Source organism: Nilaparvata lugens, chromosome 1 (assembly GCF_014356525.2).
Source record: "Nilaparvata lugens isolate BPH chromosome 1, ASM1435652v1, whole genome shotgun sequence".
Classification (NCBI taxonomy): domain Eukaryota; kingdom Metazoa; phylum Arthropoda; class Insecta; order Hemiptera; family Delphacidae; genus Nilaparvata; species Nilaparvata lugens.
Window position 1 is genome coordinate 22,495,285 of NC_052504.1, and position 17,391 is coordinate 22,512,675.

At 35.4% G+C, this 17,391-nt stretch overlaps 1 protein-coding gene across 7 annotated transcripts in view; it reads left to right on the top strand.

Annotated features, from left to right (window-relative positions):
* Nucleotides 1-17,391, top strand: part of LOC111062515 (phosphoinositide 3-kinase adapter protein 1) — a 58,793-nt gene that overhangs the window by 24,961 nt on the left and 16,441 nt on the right. For 6 of the 7 annotated variants that reach the window (XM_039422253.1, XM_039422257.1, XM_039422264.1 and 3 more), the window contains exons 4-5: nucleotides 14,230-14,368; nucleotides 15,480-15,712. In XM_039422253.1, coding sequence (XP_039278187.1) covers nucleotides 14,230-14,368; nucleotides 15,480-15,712 — 372 coding nt within the window. Of the gene's footprint in view, nucleotides 1-12,246; nucleotides 13,006-14,229; nucleotides 14,369-15,479; nucleotides 15,713-17,391 lie in introns of those variants that run through there. The other variant, XM_022350208.2, reaches the window with a different exon arrangement.

Below are 17,391 nucleotides of genomic sequence, written 5' to 3' on the forward strand. Positions count from 1 at the left end.
AACAAACTTTTGTCGATTGATCAAAACGTGACGTCATTTTCCATTAAAGAAGGAGTCTGTGCAGTGCAAGCACAAAGTTACTTTGGAGTTTTGTCAAATTGTCCCTGCATTATATCTCCTTCGTTCTTTCTTCTACCTCCACTCTCCCCAAGCAAACCCATCCTAGGCATCTCTCTCTCTCTCTCTCTCTCTCTCTCTCTCTCTCTCTCTCTCTCTCTCATATCCTTTCAACTTCTGGCAATAGCTTATGGATATTGTCATACTGCTTCTTGTTCATCAATTCATCAGCTGGAATGAGTTATGCGTCCTCAAAGTTTTGAATAAGATTTTTCGTTTAGCTCGTTCCTTTGTTTTCCCCAATTTTGAATGCCCTCCCTTTCAAAAACTCTCCATTTCTTCATTTTAAATATTCATCCTTCAAATTCCACCAAATTATTATGTTATAAATTATATTACATCAGACTAGACAATCCACATATTACATCCACTTGTATTCTTTGCCATCGACTTGGAAAATTTTCAATAACGATACTTTCTTCATAGGTAGTTTATTTAAGTGGATTGAGATAACAGCAATAATCAAAAATTCTTCTCTATTATTTCAAATTTATGAAAATAATTATTCAAGTCAAACAGATAAATCACTTCCCATCCCATTCTCCTAAACAGATTAGTTTCACACTTGGGGCCGTATCAATAAATTGAGACACGGTTTTTCTACGAGCTAACAAATGATTCGATTTACTTTCTGGGGAGAGAAAGAATGTTCCGGAGGCTATTTCGATGAGACGGCAGACGCAGTCAAGAGAAGTGTGACAGTCACTTGACTGGCATCACATGTGACAGTCACTTGACTGGCATCACAACATCATGTTATAAACGATTCGATAAACTTGCGACTCGAAACATGGAAAGGGTGAACGTCTATAAATATACTGGAGGTGAGCATTGATGTTCGGCCGGCTCCAGCCATATACAAATATTATATACATACATTTCCGTAAATATATACAATAAACTGGAGTTTGAGTCAGCCTCCGCCTCCGCCTCAGCAGCCTCCAGTCGATTTATATTTATCACACGGTGTGCTTTGCGAGCTGCTAAAATAGTACAGAAAAGGGTGAAGCTTTTCGGCAGCCGGCACACCGATAAAGGGCCGAGCAGACTGATTGTAAAAAATGAATAGAAAAAGGGTTTGAATATTATTCATGTGAATTTTTGGAACCTTCAATTCTCGAATTAAACCTAGATAAAATATCGCAATTTGCCATACAACGCAGAAATAGCACAACGTAGAAATAGAATATTTTGAAAAAAAAACAGTAGGCTACAAAATAATAGTTCAGCTAATATTTCAATCAAGGATCAAAAAATCAATGTACCATGTACATTGTATAAATAGAATAAATTAATTATGCTAGAATACATTCCTTGGTTAAAATAGTGATTGAAGTTAATTTCCGTTTAAATTAATTTATCAACTCAGATTTCAATGAACCGGCATTCTTATGGTTGCCTAATTATGTGGCATCATGTAAGTGTTTTTGAAGAGTTGAGACTGACTTGGAAAGCTCTCATCAATAATATTGAGATTGGATGGCTCAATGGGGTATTGAGCGCTTTTGAGACAATATCTTATGAAATCACTTTGCTGGTCTCTTACCCACTCTCCAACAACCTGAATCATAGTATGACTGCATTGCTGAGTGGAGACGTGAACGAAAATTGATGATTCTACTAACACTATAAATGTAAATTACTATCCTATACTATTAAACGAGCAATTTCTGTTCATATGTTCAAGGGTTTAGATGTTTATATGTTTGTATTTCACCGGATCTCGAAAACGGGTCTAACGATTTTGATGAAATTTGCAATATAGTAGGTTTATGATGTAAAAATTCGATTGCACTAGGTCTCATCCCTAGGAAAACTCGCTGAACGACATTAAAATGATAATTCATCCTTGGAAAAACAGCTGAGACTTCCATCGTCTGTGGATAATGGAAGTGAGTGAGCGAGTGCGTCTGCGGAAAATCAAAATATCTCATCCCCGAAATTCATATAAGCTGACGTATAGCCAGCTGTAATTATAAACACGACCTAGAAGATGAAGAAACCTTAAGGGTTTGAAAGGTCAAATTATTCATAATTAATGAAAAATAATAATCATTCAAAATAAAAACATATTTTCGCGATGTTCTCAAATTCATCATAATTTTCAAAGTTAATCATTATTTTACAGTTTTAAGTGATTAGTGAGTGTTATTTTGTTATTCAATTTGGTCTGTAAACAATCTAATGTTGTTCAAATGTTTGGACTGAAAATTGGACCTGAATTCAAGTGTATGGAACATAACCTACTTTTTGACTATTGATAGTGTATAAATCAAAATTCGGGGAAGAAACAGTTTTGGGCTGTGTCTGTTAGTCCTTCCCCAATAATTTTAAAGAATTGTGTTCTGTTTATCAGTGAATAAATAACGAACGAAGCTCGGTGTTGCATTATTTTGTCAGTTCTATTGTTTTTTTTCTAAAGTACCTGATTTTCCTGAATTGGAATGGAGAGGTAAAATTTCAAATTTAAACTACAATAATACAAACTTGAAGAAAATTCTATACTTATTGATTGGTATGCGATTGATCGCTTGGTGAGGGCGGTTGCCGCGAGATCGTCGTAATAAGTTAAGAGACTCGGGACTGCTATTGGAAGCAAATAATTACAAAGAAATAATTATTATCTTCATCAGTTTTATAAACCTGGTGGTTAAGAACCCTCTTGGAATTTATTTATTCTTCATCATTATCATCCTTACCATGCTTAATCATGGACATCATCTGGAAAAGAATAGTAGCGAATGTTTTAATTGCTGCAAACTTCTTAAAAGCGCATATTATAATTTTTCTTAATTCATAATTCTAAAATGCCCTGATTTTAACGGGCTTTTCTAAAAATACATATCTTTGCTCAAATGGAACAGAACCTAATATTGTCAGGTACGATTAAAAATATGGAATAAGTATGGCTTTTTCTTCATGAGATAATTCATCTAATATATGCTCAACAATTTACCAATAAACCGCGTTTTAATGAAGGAGTTCAGTTCAAAAATCTCGATCTTACAATCTTTTTCATTGTTCACGCCGCTTGGCGGATATTGTTCTTTAATCTTTTCTTTTCGCTGTCATGTTTGGTAGCTGCCAGAAACAAATCAACGGGTTGCAGGCTCTAGAGAGGTTTTTTTTGGAATGAGCTGAACTGATTCGTAAACATTATCGCGGATGTTTACACGGCTTTAGAAGCCACGTGTGTGGAAGTTGCTTACTGGTCTGTTGATTGTGGAGCGAAACGAAGCAGAAGAAGGGTAGCGCAACGCTTTCACATCAGTCGGCAACGAATGCCCCATTGTTAGCTTTTTTAAATAGAACTTGCAGACATAAAATAGGCGTTAGCAGACGCACAGGCGCGGCTTCTGGTCCCAGCAAGATACCAGCTCCAAAATAGAGTAACTGTTTTCAGTTTCAGTTGCCACATAACAAAAGTATTTAATACGCTAGCGTGTTAACGAAATTCTTCAAATGTTAGGATTTCAGCACTGATGAAAACTTAATAGCCCATTGGACTATTATCTTCTTTTTTCAACTAAGTAGCTTTGAAATAGGCAAACTTATCAACATATGTATTCTCTATGATAATGAGTTGCGAATTATATCAAGATAAGCAACACATTGAGATGAGTTGAGCTGAAACTAAAATATGCAGTTCGAGGACGAATATTTAGTTGTGATAGGAAATTTTATTTATTTATAGACAATAATGACGAAAAAATAATGTCAGTGATCAATAATATGTAATTTACCCTGCTGGTACGTTCACTTATACAGAAGTTTTTTGTTTATGATAGAAGTGTTGAGTTCATCCACAAGCACAGATTTATCGGAACAACAGAAAATTTAGTTGTTGCATTATGTTGGAAAAATGGAATACACTTTGTGCTTTGGATGCTGTTTCAACTGAAAACACTATTTAAATTTGGTAAAGTGGAAGTATCTCGCTATGTTCAGTAATGGGATAGTGAAAAGATTTAAGGTTGAGGTATGACGAAGACGAAAGACAACAGAGGTGAAACAATAAAAATTTCTCTCAAAGAGTTCGAGAAATGAAGAGAGAGGTTCGCAAAGAATGCTCTCAGTTGAAGTCATAATGAAGCAACCCTTGGGGAAAAGATTCCAGCTTATCCTGAAAAGAGATGTTTCAACTCACATCCACTTTCAAACGTCAGTTCAAAAGTGGATTACTCGATTTTCTTCCTCTCTTAGTCAAGCTTTTCAATTCTTCTTTCAATTATAACATTGGAAAATTTATGTAGTTCCAAGTTTTGTTTTAGAGGTGACAAAATCATGAACTCCTCGAACTTCAATCAACAACGTTTATACTCAAATTAGTTTCTCACCTTCCATGAAATAATAGATCCAACACAAGTGTTGGACAAAATGTCTCTTGAATAATATCTACAACATTGTATTCATCCAGTTGTCCAACATTTTGTTATCATTTGTGTATGAAATAGTGAGCAAAAGGCAGCCTAAAAAGAGCGGGCTGGAAACAGTTTGGACAAGCAGAATGGAAAGCGGCATGATGAAGGTCCGGGGCAAGAGGGTGAATGGGGGAATAGGATAGTGTTATCAGAAGGGAACAAACCGTTTGCGAACAACAGGCCAGGCCAGGGCAGGCAGGCTCCGATGCCGCCGCTTTGACCCCTAACCCCATTTGGATCGCGCCCGTCTCCCAGTTTCCCTGTTTTTGAAACCAGCCATCCTATTCCACCGATCCGCCCTTCACCTGTTCCCATCCAGGCCCAATAATCATGTGCCGTACCCTGTGCGCCTCACCCCTCCACCCACCCTTAGCACTCGTGACCTTTCGAAGACCTGCGGACTTTCAAAGGGGGCACAATAGCGTGTCTATTCTGCTGTAATCCTATGCTTGTGACGAAACTCGTGTTACAGAAAATTGTCTAGTGCAAACAGAAAACTCCCATTTAGAAAAAACAGGTGGATCTCGAGTACAATATTTCATCCCTTTGCGGTTTTTGTAAGTCTTGGGTACACCACTATGAATCACATGATGACAACGGGAGCAGGAGAATTTTGAGCCTTGGATGAATGGTCGAATTCGTCGCCGTCATCGGCAAGCGATTCGCAGTGGAGTGCATAAGGACTATTTACTACAGTAATTATGTGACAGTCAGTTAATAACTGCGAAACCACACTTCGAAATGGTCACCAGCTGTGCATATATACCAAATTATGTGGTAAAAAAGTAATTATGTGACGAGTAAAATATCAATTATGTGACAAATGACATTTTGCGAGCATGATAGGCGATAGCAAGAGGTGAACTCCATGAAAATCTGTTTGGAAGAAAGAGAATGTGGATGGACTGCCATAAGAAATACTGTAAAAGAGTTTGATGATGCATTTGTACGGAACGACGGAGGCAGGTAAATCTTTCTAATAGCTAAGAGGCATATATGGACAAAGTAAATGATAGTTTTGTTATTGAAATTTTTATGAATTCAAATCAAGGGCGCTGTTGCAATGGCAACTTTCATTATAACCCTCCGTTGCCCCCTCCAATGTATCAAGTGCATTGTAATGTCAAACTCAAACTCAAGAATTTATATTTTGCTGAACCAAATGAGCTCTAGGCTTGTGAGTGTGTGTAATGAGACTTAATATTGAACGACTCAATATTAATCGACTAAGTTTACATTGATCAAGTTTTCATGTGAAAAATCTATTGTTATTATTATAAACATGATATTAGGCTGTATATGTACTGATAGTTGTTTATGCTATGTGATAATAATATAATTAGAATATTATTGGTTAATGAACTTTCATTAAATTTTTTAACTAACATTGGTTATCTGACAACCAATGTTATTTGGAAAAGCAGCTATATAGTTTAGTAGCTGTTCGTAATAGTTTGCAGACCAATTGCAAGTTGCAAGCCATTATTTGGCGACACTTTGAATGTATTGGTTGTTTATGGGATGAAGGTCGTCCGTCCCGCTGAACGTGCAGCATGCCAACTGACGCGTGTTGAATGCTGATCAGAACCCGACAGCGATTGAGAAGCGCTTCGAATAATTCGACAGCTACAGCAGCAGCACACTGGAAATCAGTAATGCGGACAGACTTCCACACCAATAACTGATGAAGCTCAGCGAAGAGAGGATTATTTCAAGCATCATTCACTATTGAAAAATTTTGATTTAACGAATGTCGAGTACTGTATTTCATTACTGAACAAACATTTTGTTTTCAATCACTTGTAGTTTAAGGTTCATTCGATTTCAAGGGCTGGAGGCTTCTTATAACGCAGTGGCTGGTTCAATGAATGACAATGTGATTGTCATGAAATATCAAACGAAACAAATATGAAATTTCAGTCTACTTAAACATTCAATTTTTACTAATTTCTTTCTCTCTTTTTATCTTCATTGTTTGAGAATATTGAACCTCTAACCATCCCATCTCCCTTTATATCCGTAAACGCTGCGGCTTACTCGGCCCTTGATTAAACCCTCACTGAACATTTGGATGCTTTGGTGGTAATCGCGAATATTCGTTGTTGGTTTAAACCAAGCGTGATCCACGGTCAACCCTTTGCTAAATTGGTATGATCAGCTAATTAATCAGGATGAAGCTGATTTAGGGCGATGATAGTTCAAATCAATAAATGTGTCACATCAATCTAGATTCATAGGAGTTCATACTTTTTCTGTTGTAATGACCCTTCTACGTAATACATGAAACCTAATTATTGAACAGATCATACTGACCTTTGAAGTCTAATGAATTATAAACGCAATAAAATATTCAATTTTGCATTGTTTTGCTCTTATAACTAACTGATTATTATAATCCCCCTTTCAATGGGACACCATATCACAGGTAATAAATCATGCATGAAGGAAATCATCAAATACGTATCATGCTTTCCATAATTAAATGGTTTGATTCTTGAGAATAATTAATTAATGCGATTACTAGCACACTGTTTGTAGCTTACCTAAACGTAATGTATGCTAAAATTGGGCCATAGTTCTAGATAGATCAAGGACTAATAAATTTTCTCCAATTAGAAAAACTTTTTTTATTTCAAAAAAATGTATCCAAAAGAATTATGTAGAAAATGGAAAACTTATAGAGGAATTTTTATGAGTTTGAATGTTCTTGTTTCCAACATTTTTTATGATTCAACAGTTAAAAAATAATTATTCTCTTTCATAAAAGGTCATCTCTCTCGTATAAAAGGACAATTTAATTTGAAAAATTTGATAATTTATTTTCCCTGACTACGTTTCACTGAATTTACAAGTCAGTTCGTTGACATAATGTGAACATCAAATTCTAGGAACATGTTCCATGACCAAAATACTGTAGATATAATAAAATTTTTTCATTATTGAAGTGTAGGCTAAACTTACTAGGAGTATTAACAATATAACATGTGCCAAATCGAATTTGATTATTCATGTCATGTGAGAAAACTTTTGAATATCTATTTGAAGGCTATTTTTATTCATTCCTCATATTCCATCATATTTATCATAGTATTCTTTTGGCACAAGGAGTAGTCAATGGATATGGATTGGCCTTGTAGCACAAGTTGAAAAATCTCATAAACTGTATATTACAACAATAGAAACAAAAGAGATCAAAATTTGAAAATTGTTTTTCCAGAATACCTCCTCTATTCTGATCGCAGGAAAAATTCAATTCTTCGACTGTTCAGTAATACGTCTTGATTAAAAGTGCCTATATTATAAATATTAATATACTAATTATACTATTATTATATTAATTATAATGTTATAAATATAAATTCTGGATTATTGGAATTGATGGTTAATGTATTATTATACTACCTTGTGAAACAAATTAATTTGGGAAGTGGTTTTGTCGTAGGCAGAACCGTCATATAGCTCTACTATTGGTCCAGATTGAGATGGAATTTATTGTATTGTATAATTTGTCTTGGTTAATTTGTCTTCTTATAATTTGTCCTTGTTAATCAGATGACTCGATTGAGAATAGCTGATCAATCCTTTTGGTGATATGTTGTTCAAAAAAGGATAGGTTGTGGCACAATGTATTGGAGAAATCTAATGTAATAACAAGAGCTTGAGCTCACGCCGTCACGCTATAATACTATTAAATTACGAAACTCAGAAGGATATTGATTGTGTCTGATGCGTGGCAATTTGTGGAAGAGAGCTTTCAGAAATATGTGTAGCAACAGCCGTATTTGAAGGTGAATCCAGATCGATATTCTATTTGCATCTAAAACGACTGCACTCTGAACAGTAGGGACTCACGTGGTCTCATTTTAACGCGAAGGTGCTCTTCTCTTTGGGTCTGGCTGGAGCTCAGGCTTTCAACTAGTCTTGGCAATTTCATTTTGTTTTTCTACTGAGGATCAAAGAGTCCCTTCTATCGTGGAAACTGCTGCAAAGAGCACAGGAGAAGGTAGGAGACTGTACATTGGGCTCACCATATACGACACAAAAACTTTCCTAGATCTTTTCTCTGCACGAATAAACTTCGATGGAAACGAATAGGACTTGGTGGAAATATTTTTGAGCACAATACTGGCTGTTATCATTCTATTATTGCATTACAAATTAATGAATAGTATGTTAATAGTAAATGCAGACGTTTTTAAAATACTCCAAAATCCATTTTACCTGTTGAATTGAGAATAGCAGTCAGACGTAGTTGAGCAGTGCTTGTGTTCGGTGCTATGGTTTCCTCTACTCTCATTTAAAAATTTGTCAATTCAAGGATTATTCCACCTTTTTTTTTTGAAAGTGGAGTAGTAGGTTTCAGTTGGGATACATCAAACAATCAAAAGTGTATTAATTTTCCCCACAGTTATTTTTTATAGACGAGGAAAAGAATCGGTTTGAAAACTAATTTTCAATTTACACTAATCCAATAGATCTACAAACTCTTACATTGGATAACACTTGACACTGAGTACGGATGAGATGCTAATTCCTGCATTGCTCGCCAGCATAGCAAGCAAACACTAGAATCAAAGTTGATAAGTAGTTCAAATGTATATTGTATTCTAAATTTTCTATGCTGGAATCGTTTTGATTGGTTCCTGTTGTTTTGCTCGACAATCAATAGTTCTTGCCTCAAATTCATTCTTAACAATGTTTTTTTATGTGCCCTTGAAACTTTAAAAATGGCTTGCAAATAATATAATTTGCCAGGGAAAGGAGAATTATAAAAGGTAATATTGTTGTTTTTAACAGAGTAAGCAGCGTGTAAAAAACGTTTAAATCGGAGTGCAAGAGTCACTCGGTCTGGCAAAACGTTCAGCTGTGAACAAGAATGCATTTTAGGACACTTGACTAACGAGTCATCTCATTTGGAACAGGTCCAATTCCATCATTTTTGTATCATTATAACTGTTGCCAATGCCAGAACACAGTACCTGAACAGGTTCCAATCCGTGAACCTAGGAAAAAATTGACTAGTGAATCTAGAGAAATCTTTGTAGGTGAAACCAATAAACTTAAACTTGATGAGAGAAACATAATATGAACATCAAAATCATAAACCCTGAATAATGGAATATACAAAACTGTACTGCGCAAGCTCGATTGAATGATTACCTCCCATAAAAATGATAGAGTTATATTATTATCACATGAACATTGATAGATTGAAAAACTATATACTGATACTGATGAAAGTGAAAATTTGAAAGCCCTTTCCTAAATTAACCACCCAGTACTAGAGATTGAATGAATCTAAGCTGTATTTTGTACTAATTTCTTCACTACTTATTGAAGCATCACAATCACATTGTTGGTAGAGCATTTCTCAATAAACTGTGCATTGTTGCATCAATAAGAACACTATATTTCAAGCCGACTGTTCGATCTTGATATATCTCAGTTTGAAAAGTATAGGTTTCTTTGGAGGGGTTAAACTTGCTCATATACAGGCTATTCCGCTATTCCGAACTCTGACAAATCTTGTGAAAAGCAGTTTCCCCTGAAGAAATTTTCTCGGTGGCCGGAGAAGTTTGATTCAACACGAAGTATTGTTATGAGTTTCCATCCAATTATTCTTGAAAATACAATACGAATGGGGGCTGCGAAGCCAGAGCCCACGACCGCTGCCGTTGGATAATGGAAATTTTCTTGCTAGAATAGCAGCTATTGTTCAGGCTGCTTTCTGAAATCGAAGTTTCCACAGCGAACTTTTCTAAAATCAAGATCGAATTCATCAATATCAAAATTACAGATTTCCAACACCTACGCCTTTCCAAGAGAAGAAGTTTATAACTTATTTTCTTTATAGCCAACTGCTACTGACACCACTGGAAGATCGCAATAAATTAATTCTCTGAAAAGTTCTCGAATATCTTTCAGTCCCAAGACAATCAGATATTAGATATTATAATATACCTCAAGACTTTATAGGACTTTCAATTTTTTTCCATTATAGAGATCAGCAAGAATGCAGTTCAAAGTTATCGATAAAATTATCATCTCAAAGGTTTTTAAATTATTTGTTTAGTCCATCATCTTTGATGTAATATTCTTCTTTCAAAAACGCTGGGTTTTTTTTAACCAATGGAGATATAAGAGAAACCGATTGGAAATTGTTATATGATACAGGATTAGAAATTCATTACTAAAATAAATAATTAACTAGTTTAATCAAATAGTTTTCGGGACTTGTGAACATAAAAACTGAATGAAAGTTACCCCAAAAATATAAAATCAGTATGGAAACTAAACTTATTATTGCAAACTAAAAATATTACTGCTAATGCAGACTCTAATCTACAATTGAACAAAAATAATAATCTACTGTTGAACAAAGTGGCTCCACGTGTACTGGGATTACAACAATGAGTGAGATGCGGATGTGAGAGGCTGCTTATCTCTGAAAAAACGTTTTGTAATTAGTAAATTATCTACTCGGTTAATTGACTTCACCACTCAATAGTGTAGGCTACTACATGAATAACGCCAATTATTCATTCATCAGCCCTCTTCTCAATCAATTAATTAATGAATTAATTGATGAGAGCGCTTCCTTTCTATTTGATTAGTACATTTGTGACATTACAAATAGCGATGTCAAGGTCATCTATTGTTTTTGACAGTTATCATCAATGAAGTTGGAGTGTACTATTATTTTGTGGCCCTTACAATAACTATTGTATGTGATTTATATATAGAAACTCAACACTACAAAAAACTCTACTTCCTGTCTTCTCTCCCCGCCCAAACTCACATTTTTATTCAGTTGTAAAACATTATCATCAATTTGTTCTAAGAAACTGAATCGACAATGTAATCTAGTAGAATATAAAAACCTCCTATTACAACCCCATATTATACCAATGTAGTTACATTCTATACTCTATTCAACTGTTACAACTGATTACAACTATAACACAAACCGGCTGATAAAAGTTATCGTTTTTAACATCCTCATAATATCATTGAAGTAAAGCTAGTGAAGAACTTTAATTTACATATTGAACTCAATTTGAACTCAATTCTCATACGTCAACTTTGAAACTTCAATAGATACTGTCAGAGAAAACCTTTACATTGTTTTATGATACTGTGAAGAGAATTTTATTTTAATATTAAATTCATCGTACTTCTCATTTTTTACCATAGTATTCTTCTTCAATTTTATGATAATAATTATGGTTATTACACAAGTCTCTTCACTGATGATATTTTTATAATTTCTGAAATTTGGAAAATAATATGGTCTTTATAACAAATTTTATTTTAGAATAAGGTAATCAAAGACAAATCCCACGACAATAAAATAGATTCTACTACGTTACATAGTGTATTCCTCCTTGGATTGAGTGCGTTATTGTGCACTGTGAATTTTAAAACAACTAACTTCAAATGTGCGAACATTTTCACACATTTACTTTTATGTGTATGAACTCGATACACCACATTTTCTCCCCTCTCGTCACCCACGCACAAGCCTGGTGGGACAACTCATGTGCGCATCATCCCCACCAAAAATCATGTAATACTAGTCACAACGCCAGAATTGAAATACAGTATTTTCGAGTAGCATCTATTAATAATTCGCAAAGCAAGATAATGGATGTTGAATTGGCGTCACAATGGCGAGTGTTGGACGTATTTGGTGGCGATCGGCGTCCCTAGAAGGGATCCGCGCTCCGTCCGCCCCTGGCGACGTGCCTCGCATGCAGACGAGCTTCCGGTGCTCATCCGGCAGCCAATCACGTGCCGCGGGTTCCGGCCAATGGCACAAGGCACCTAGGCAAGCTACCTGCCTGACTAACTAAACTGCTGCCAGTTAAACACAGTTGCCAGGTGCTGTTGGTTCATCCACCAAACACTCATTATCAATATTTTCCTTCCAAGAATCGGCCGGCGGTTATCGCACTTACATAATATTTCCACGGACGGAAACTGTGAAACTGTGTGTTGTATGTTACTTATTGTTTGAAAGCATCTCATTAACTTTCGAAAAGTGATAACGATATGCACCAGTTTTGTAACGACGTTATTAACGCGCCCAGGTTTATTTTAACTCAAGTGTTATAGTTGCTGAAGTTTAAAACGAAATACAAGTATATAATAATAATGGAAACAAGCAATTAATCTGAAGGTCAATATTGGTTCAGTTATAATATTATTACGTTCACTATATCGCAAGTTTTATTCGCACTATGCATAGCTTCCTTGTTCTTGTCTACATTACCGAACAAAGAGAGATTTCCCGTGAAATGTGTGATATTTTCGCTAGTGAGATGAGTGATTAGAGGGAATAGACGTTATTGAGAAATCTATTGTGTGGAGAAATAGCCAAGAAGGCATTTATTTGTGGTAGTTAGTTGGTGAAGTGCTTCCAAAATGTTGGTTGAATACCAGAGGTGTTGCTCGTTGGAGTGCGATGGTGAGTTTTTTGTTGAATAAAAAAAGTTTTTCAATCATGTACTACAACCGTGTTTTTCTTATACTTATCTATTAATGTTTTTCTATGTGAAGTAGGCTATTGATGGTGATATATATTGTGGTAAATACACTTTGAAAGCGTGAAGATGTACCCCCTTTCATTTTCCATTGAAGGGGAAAATTCCAATTCCATAGATTCATTTCATCATTTATATGCATTTTGGTTGAGAATGTTGTATTGGTTAAAAGGTTGAACAGTACGATCAACTTGCATCGTGATGATATTGCTTTCAAGGAGCAATCGAGCAATGAGTTGCATTGTCTCTGGTCTCTGGTTCAGCAAGTTTGAACTAAACTATAATGACTAATATCTTCCGTTCATCTATATCCAGACATCACTGGACTAGTTTAACACGCCTGAACTTCAGGTTTTCTCTGATTTCTAGATTTAAAATATTCTATGGATATGGAACTTTAATGTTTCAATTAGAAAGATAAAATTACATTTTATAACTTGAGAGGTTATAGCTAGGTCATCATTAATCCTAATAATAATCCCAGAAACAGAAACAAAGAACAACATTCATGGAATCAGTAAAACAATTCATGTCAAATCTCTCATAGATGATCTAGTGATTGGAAAGAAGTACCGTAAGCTATTTCATTGTATATTGGAACCAAATTGATATCAATAGGCTACGAATCGATATAAATAATACATCCATTATATTATTTACTCCATTGAATAATTTTTCAATGGTAACACATTTTTGCAACTGACTTCTTATTAGAAACGAAAACATTATTGGAATAATGAGTGAGAAAACAATAATTTTATATAGAATACTGCCCTATACTGCCAATCGTTATTTTATTCATTTATTTATCACATAGAGTACAAATACTTGACATGAGGAGAGGCACAACAGGCTTATGCCCAAAGCTTCTCATTTCCAATTTATACTAATACTGAAGCGGGGATTCGGGAGGATGTAGAGCATTTCACTGAGTAGCCCTGACTGCCCGACACCCGAGTCCGAGCTGTGGATGTGGAAGCCCCCCTTCGGCCCAGCTTCTTGAGGACATAATATAATAATTAAAACAATATATAATAATTTATTCATATGGCAAATTTTATTTTGTTGACCAACAACAGCACAGCAGAGATTTCTTTCTCATTTTCAAAATATATCAGCATTCCATTTATAGTATTTCTAAATTTCAGGAGGAGTGAAGACCAATGGGGAGCTCTTGGACATAGTGATAATTTCAAGTGGCCTGAGTGAAACTGCCTCACTATGGGTAACCTACCTGACAACTTGCTTCCAACAAATCTCCACTGAACAGTCACAACCTCCATTCAAGTGAGTAAATCAACTCTTCCTATAATCGTGCCGGTTTTTTGAATTTGTTCTATATCGTTCCACTTTCAATAGTATATAGAAGTGAATTACATTGTTTTAAAGCTACTCACAATTACTAACTAGGGAGATGTTTTAGAAGGGGAGTCAATTAAGTATCTGGGAGCTACTTATCATCCAAGGGGAAGTTAGTTACCTCACCTCAAGACTGCTTGTCCTCACAACTCACCGACGTGCTAAAACTTTAATTATTTTATACGTGAAACAGTTGAATTTTTTGTTCATAAAAAATCATTAACTGTTGTTGTAAACATCTGCTTGCTGTATTCGCATCTGCTACGAATACCAGTACGGTATAATCATTCAATAAATGAGTGACAAGATTTCAAGAGATGTGCCACTCTCCGGAGCAAATGCTCTACATCAGTCATTATGTGGTTTTAGTCATGTATGTGGTTTTGTTGCTGGTCATGAAGCGGGGAAAGCTCACTGCTCCATTCAATGGACCCCATCATCCAGGAACACTAATAAGCCTTGACAATTGAATTATGAAAACATAATGACAACTGCTTCAAGTGAAGGTCAGCATTCCTGGATTAACAGGATCATTCAAATGTGTTTCTAATTCAAATTTATTAACTAAATTATTGTTTCATTTTATTCTATCAGGAAATTTTAGAAGAATGGAAAAATAGTCGCGTGAGTTCAAATTGACATCTGAGTAGCGAAAACTACACAAACTCAAGATACAAAATGAACTTGATAATGTTATACCGTGTTGATAGTTTATTACATCTTGTGATTTATTGCAATATAATCAGGAGGGAATTTGTTTGAATAGGTTGCTTCCTGCGTCATTAAAATTCATGGGGAGTGGGGGATTTTTTTTCTAGATTTAGAGGGATGCGTCCTTGAGTCTGAGGGGGGGGGGTTTAATAGTCACACCTAATATGATATTGGCGGTGTAATTTATGTATTTTATGATGTTGTTTATCAAAGATAAATATCTGAGACAGGCAATAATAAAAATGCTCATGAAAATATGTTTCTGCTCTGTAATTTCTGTTCATTCAAGTACCATATTTCATTTTAATTTTGGAATATACTTTTGTAGGCTGGTATGTGTTCGACTGGAAGATGTTTTGGTTGGCATGACAGCCCTGGCTCAGAACGAGAAGCTGAGCAAAGCGCGCCTGCAGATTGTAATCCTTTGCCCGAGTTTCCTGGATCAGATCAAGAAGAGTCCGGGACCAGCGACGGCACTCAGCACCCTGCTGCAGCCCAGTCGAGTCTTCGCCATGCTCCTGGGAGTCAACGATGAGTCTGTCACCATACAACATAGAGCTGGTCAGATATTACTTTTGTCCATAGTATTTTTTTATTCGATCATGTACAGATAATACTAAACGGAAGGTTCAAATGCCTTTTCATAGACTCAACTTTTCATAGACTTAGAAGTCTATCGAAATATCCTTATTAGTTTACCATTCAATTAAATATTCTTTTAGAACCTTGGTTTATGTAGTTCCAACATATTTCACCACGAATTTGATACCTGAATTTTTTCAGTTGTAAAATAGTTCATATAGATGATTAGGACAAGAAATAATAGATTCCATTATCAAAAACATTATTTTTCGCCACACTGCACAGGAAGCAGCTGTTTTCCAGTCCCTACGTAGATCTGAAAGACCTTGTTTGCAGACGACTCTCATCTGACGTGAGGAACAGGTTTCTTTCCGGTCTAGGCCGGAAAGAGTACTCTTTCCAGCCGCTAACATGGAAGTCCGTAGTTAATAAGTCATCGGGCGAGTGTCAACTTTCTTCATCTGAAGTTGCCATTATTTCAGTTCGAATTTCGAATCAAACTAATTCAGCATTCCCTTCGCAACCATTTTTATTCAATTATTTATTGTTGATTAGCGCATTCCGAATTTTCAAAAATGCTTGAAGATGACGACGCCTGTGATATTCCAAGTGAAATTTTAAAAGAATCTGAAATCCTGACTACCACTCTGCAAATCTTCTACCACTAAAATCAAGAGATAGGTATGATAATGAGTATTCTTTATTTATTTTGTCAGCAATACCTGTAGTGTGGCGAAAAATATCGTTCGCACCATGAGCAAAAATGTTTTTTCGCCCCATTTGGATGTAATGAGCTGGTTTTCGTGCGTCATATGGAGGCCGAAAATGATTGTTTTCTGACCAGGCCGGTAAAAGTTTTACGGCCCTAGGGCTGTAAAATAACCTTGAAGTCAGCTGATTCTGATTTGATGTGAACGTGTTTCAAAATGGTTTCTAAAACGGAATCAGTTTATGCTTCTAGAATTGAATAAGTATTCTGCAATAAGATACTACCATTTTATTTGGATGAATAAAATACAGATAAGATATACTATAAACTATTCAAATTCGATTTTCAGAGTAGGATAGAACTTCTAACCTAAATTTCCGAAGTCGACAACAAGCATTGTTGACGTTGACATTCAGATTGGCCAAATTTCAAGTGTGCTAAAACAGCTGATCAAAAAACTTTTCATTATTTGTGTTTATTATTCAAGAATCAAAACATTTATAATAATATCATCTTATTGTCATTTGGAAGAATAAAATGTATAAACTCAACCTCTTACATAATTGAACATAATCTTTCAGGTTATTCAGACAAAATTTGTCAGATAAAAATACTTGGACAATTTCCTGATATTCAGATTACCTCAGATTTGCTAGAGCTATGACCTTCCACTTTTGCTTTCAGAAGTGCCTAATAAACAATTATTCTCATATTTATATTGTTTATTTTTCTGTGTGGCGAAAAATAACGTTCTCACCATGGGCAAAAATGTTTTTCCGGCTCTCAATCTTTTCTAGTCCTCGGCCCTACGGCCTCGGACTTGAAAACCGATTTTGAGCCGGAAAAGTCTCATTTTCGGCCCTAGGTGCAAAATATACTAGTTCACTCTGCACTCTGCTGTCAAGACTGCTTCTACTGACTCAGTTCTATATCCAGAAAAACAAATTGG